General features: G+C 36.4%; 1 protein-coding gene across 1 annotated transcript; it reads right to left on the bottom strand.

Annotated features, from left to right (window-relative positions):
- Positions 1-1,682: 1,682 nt before the first annotated feature.
- On the bottom strand, positions 1,683-5,407 carry LOC137734926 (uncharacterized). The gene is made up of 5 exons (XM_068474256.1): positions 4,897-5,407; positions 4,703-4,819; positions 4,380-4,414; positions 2,764-2,864; positions 1,683-2,043 (listed from the first exon to the last, which is right to left on the bottom strand). The coding sequence occupies exons 1-5, from the start codon at positions 5,073-5,075 to the stop codon at positions 1,957-1,959; spliced, it is 519 nt and encodes a 172-aa protein (XP_068330357.1). The 5' UTR covers positions 5,076-5,407; the 3' UTR covers positions 1,683-1,956.

Genomic DNA, 5,407 nt, shown 5'->3' on the forward strand with positions numbered 1-5,407 from the left:
TTCTCAATATTCGAACCTTTCCCGTCAAATTATGTCTTCATTTCTGCTTTGTGTCTTGGGAAAGGTATAAAGACATGTGGTTTCTAATTTTTGTTCTTTTTTATCTCCAATGTAAATTATTAAATCATCTCTAATGGAGTAGGCAAATACAATAAAAAAAATATTTTTAAAAGGATTGATCTGGTAAATTATCTACTCAATTGAGAAATATTAGGGAAAACAATGTTACTCTTACAATATATTTGTATTATTTTTCTAATAAAAATGAGCTCATATGTATTAGTAGGCCCTATCTCCATTAAATAGATGATGTAAATATGTGATAAGTGTATATTACTCATGTTGAGGAGACTCTTTTAAAATGGAACTTTTTATGAACTCTCTGTCATTTCACAGTTTAATGTCAATTCTCGTGTCAATATTATAAAACACTGCGCCAAAAACATGAGGAGGCAAAGAGTCTTACTTTTAATAAAATCTCCTTTAACATTTCTCCTACTGAATTACCAAATGAAAAAAAAAATGTGACACTCTAATCAAATAAGCAAACCAAGTAAGCAAAAATTTATTTTATTATTTTCATTTTTATCTTTTTTATCCCTGTTATCTTTCTCCACATTTTTCACCTATATGATAACTCACATAATTCTTTTCTCCAAATTTTGCCAACTACCGTGCCACTTTGTTGATGCCTCAATATATTATATTTTCATTCAGTTTAAATTGATAACTATTGATTTTTTTTTTTTTTTTTTTTTTTTTTTTGTATAGGTCTTTGGTTTGCAAAATCTGAAAACATAGAAGAAACACATGATCATATTCAAAGCAGTTTTCTTCCAAAAGTTACAAGGATGCTAACAAAAATAAATATTATTAGAAACATGATATGATGCTAGGGTTGCTAGCAAAGCTTTTAACCCCAGCTTATGCGTGAGGTTCCCAATGATCCAGTTTAAATAAACCAAGACTCCCCAGAACAAACTAGTTGCAACGAACGATGCCCAAAAGGGCCAGAACAAATTCTTACCTTGAGGAGAAACAAGAGAGATTTTTCAGTCTATTGGGAACGCGGTCGAATACACCAAATATCATAATATAATTAATTGGAAAAAATTTCGACATATTATATAATAACATATGCCGTATGTACTTATGTTCTAGGCATACTGAAAGATCTCTCGAGAAAAAGAGATGTGGAAGGAAGAGAAGATGGATCAATAGAAATAGATAAGTAGCGTCCAATTTATCTACACACGTTGAAGTAGGCAATGTTGTATATTTAAGGGAAGCATGCAAAGTTTGGCTACTCATCTGCTTACCAAATTGGAGCTTGATTTTGCTTACATGGCTCATCAAATTCATTTCATTACTCATTTGCCTACTTCATTGGAGATGCTCTTCTCTAATGGTTTGATCCAATACAAATACATTTATCTTACTAGTTTGTATGCTTTCATCGTGTGTAAAATTCGAGTCATGTGGAGTGTTGTATTTGAAATCGGCTTATTTACTCTAACACTCCCTGAAACTCAATTTCATTCTTAATTTGCCTCCTGAAACTCAAAATGTCTCACTTAACATCGTGAACGTCAACATTGTGTCTGATGTGTAAAAAATATATATAGATTACAATGTGTTGTTATTGGCACTTGTGGTCCTCATTTTTTTTCTCAATGTATACATTTCTATGAAGGGAATCGTTCTTAACACTCCAAAAATCTTATTTTACACTCCAAACTTTCTATAATTAGAAAGAAAAATACATTGTAGAGTGTAGAATGAGATTTTTTGAGTGCTAATAACAGTTTCCGTATGGTAAAAGTGCAGCAACCACAATCCCGCAGTTATTGTAGTCGACATTATACTAATAAGCTGATGACCAGGAAGCTAGTTATTGTAGTCGAGACTGCTAGAAAAAATATGCAGAAAGCCAGCATCCTGCAGTCGGTCTATAGATCATGAGGAAATCCCGTATGGCAAAAGTGCAGCTGCCACAATCCTCCCTTCCTCATTGAGTATGTTGTAGGTCGATACAGCATTTTTCTGAAACAAAACAAGACCATATTATTAGCTCTGTAGCAGAATCAACAATTGTTATCAAGTCCATTCAACTTGTGCACGATTTACCGCATCAGTTTTGCGGGTTTTCCAGTACTAGAAACAAAATGCATTCGTATACAGGCACCAATCCGAAGAGGAAGTGCCAAAATTAGAAGAAATGCGGCAAAAATACCATTTTTGTTCATTCTCGTTCTGGAAATGTTGCAAGTTTGGTTGATTTAATTGCTCTCTTCTATACACAAGGTTAAGGATCCACTGCTACTCTTGCTAATAACAGTACCAGTACGGCTGTTGGACATGGCAGAATCAATCACACAACTTCTCTTCAGTTCTCAATGTTCATTTTGTTCATTAGTAACTCTTCTTAATTTCAAAATCGAATCCTTGGTATTTTAGGAAGGGAAATGATAAACACATGCCTTTTTTATCCTCTCACATATACCCCTGTTTAATTTTGTCCGTTGTTCTTGATTTATTCAATCCGATGATCAGAAATAAAGAGGGGTGTGTGAGAAGCTAAAAAAGGTGTATGAAAATCACTTCCTTTTAGGAATTCTGTCTTGACATCGGCTTTGCTTACAAAACTATGATACACAGATATTTGTCAGATAAATCCAAACACTATGTCACCATTGCAAACATAACATGCACGAAAGAAATCAAGTCAAAAGGAAAAGAAGTAGAAGCTACAATGAACTATACCGTGTCAATGGCTTCTAGTTTCATTCCAGTAGACCGGATGAAGCATTGTAGTTCAGGACTTACAGGTTCAATGTACCTTCCACAGCCAATTATCAAAATCTCTGAAATTTCAAAAGAAGAGGTCAAAATAAAAATCAAAGGCTGTTAGAACCAGAACTGTTACAACAGAACTCAACTGTAGAGATCAGAAGAATTACAATAGAAGCATAAACTTCAGAATAAAGAGAAAAACCAGTGATATTATTTCCTGTGATTTTGGTCGGATAAACCTACGCAGACTTTACATTATTTACTTTGGGGCCACAAATTTTCAGGAAACCCAGATCAGTCACCGATTTCTGATTTTGTGAAGTGAATGGGAAAGAGGAAGGGAGGAAGAAGCTAGCATCTCTACTTTCACCAGATTATTACCATTATCGCCAGATATGGCAGGCCCGAAAACTACACCCTTTGTTTTCAAGTTTCTAAATATTCTATTCCATTTGTTCAAATATTCTATTCCATTAACATTGTTTTCCCATCATCTTCTCAATTTGTTTCCGAAGATGGCAGGATCCCATTATCTTCATCTTCCCATTTACAACACCAAATATACTCAAAATGGAGATGGAAACAGTGAGGCATACAACCTTCCTCTCTCCAAATAAAATTTGAATCTCCTTTTTAGGCACGATTGAATCTCCTCTCACCAAAATAATCCCATCGCAGGATTAGAATTCCAATCTCTAAACAACAAAGCTTTTCTATTCACAAACTCTTCATTGTTTGTTAATCTGAATTACAAGGGCATATCTATAAAGCCTTAAACCTAATGAACACAGGAAAGTAATCGTATTATAGGAAAGAAATCCTAATCCAAAATAGAATAGGAAACTAGTTCTAATCCTAATCAAACTGGAAAGAATCTTAATCCTTATAAAAGTAGGAAATCCAAAGACTAAAGCCCTAAATATTAAAATACGAACCTTAGAGGTAAAAGACTAAAACACCATTTGATTTAGGGCAGAAAAGCATATAGTCCAATTAAAAGGAAACTTTCAGAGAGTGGGTCATACACCAGCCCGTCACACACAAGATGGCATTTATTTCTTCGATTGTTGATAAAACCAAAATTTATGAGGACTCTGCCATGAACCTTTCATAAGCTTTCTTGAAGCTTGCATATCTTGTGCAATACAATAATATGAAGAAGGGTGTGAAAAATGAGACCATGTATTTGTTTTGTTTTGGCAGATGACAGGGGTTCTGTTTAGAAGCATGCATCCAAACCAACGAACAAAGGAAAAGGAACGAACAGATATATCCTATTTCACATTTGCTCAAATGAATGAGAGGGCTAGTTTCTGCATATGCCATCATATGCGCATGTCCATGTGTGTTTGTGAGTCATGCACGTCAGTAATTACTTATTCAGAATGTACTTGATGACTCTGTACTGAATAAATACTTTTTGATACGCAGATTATTATTAGCTGGGTTCAGTTGAAGTTCGGTTAAGGAAATTGGCCTTGTAAAGTTTTGTCTACACGTGCCTATACAAAAATAATCTCTGGAGGACAAGCTATAACAAGGTGCACGTGAAACATAACAGGATTAAAATGCGACTTGAATTTTACCTGGTACAGGTCGCACGGTTCGAAAGATGGATAGGCTGCACAACACCATAAAATCCATTAACAGCCAGTTACTTGAGCCTCACAATCACCATACCACCATTCTAATGTACTATAAAAACTAAAATTTGCATGCATTCATACATGTTTGTAATGAAAGCTAGGCAAAGACTTCAACCGAAAGAAGCAAAAATATCAAAATCCTCATAACAACCTTAAACAAACAAAGTATTAATCTTTATCTTCCCTTGGTTTTAGGAATAATTAACAGGATGATTAAGTAAGTAAACACACACACACACACACACACACACACACACACACACCTATCAGTAGTGATTTGAGAGAACTTGTTGGGAGCCCAAGACATCAACATGTTTCCAACACACAGTAGGCTTCCTTCATAGTCCACCCCATTCACTGTGAACCCTGTGTCCGTGTACCTTCACAGACAGTGGCAAAATGGTAATTTCCTTGAGAAAATTTCAGAGAGAGAGATGAGAGATAATTGCAATAATACCGTTGAAACCGAAGCTGGTCGCTGGGGACCTTGTCGATGAGATTGATCTGATCGTAGAGAGAGAAGGCGCGTCTCAGCGACGGCAGCGATTGCGGGTTTGCGGGTTTCCGGTGGGCTTCCTTCTGGAGGCTCCGAATGAGGCTCGGCAGTGCCCCCATGGCTCTCACTCTCATCCCCATCTCTCCCTCTCTGATATCTGAAATTCGTCGGAGAAATCTATGTTTAGCTGAAAATTTCAAGTGGGGATCGAAGAAAATGGAAAATCAAACGTGGGTTCGATTCCAAATCTGAAAAACGTTGAAGAAAGTTGAGAATTGATGATTGGAATTGGTGGGGTGACAGGAAGCAAAGCATAGCAGAGGTTTTTCCTGCCATTGCCAAAGAGCGAAACGGTGGCATATACAACAGCAGCGCCGGCTTGGCGCGGACTAGACATGGGTTTGGGTCATGAGTCGGGTCATTTTGCCCAGGCCTCCCACTTGAATGGGCTTGAGCCGCTGGCGTTGGCCTT

The sequence above is a fragment of the Pyrus communis genome, chromosome 5 (genome assembly GCF_963583255.1).
Source record: "Pyrus communis chromosome 5, drPyrComm1.1, whole genome shotgun sequence".
NCBI classification, from domain to species: Eukaryota; Viridiplantae; Streptophyta; class Magnoliopsida; order Rosales; family Rosaceae; genus Pyrus; species Pyrus communis.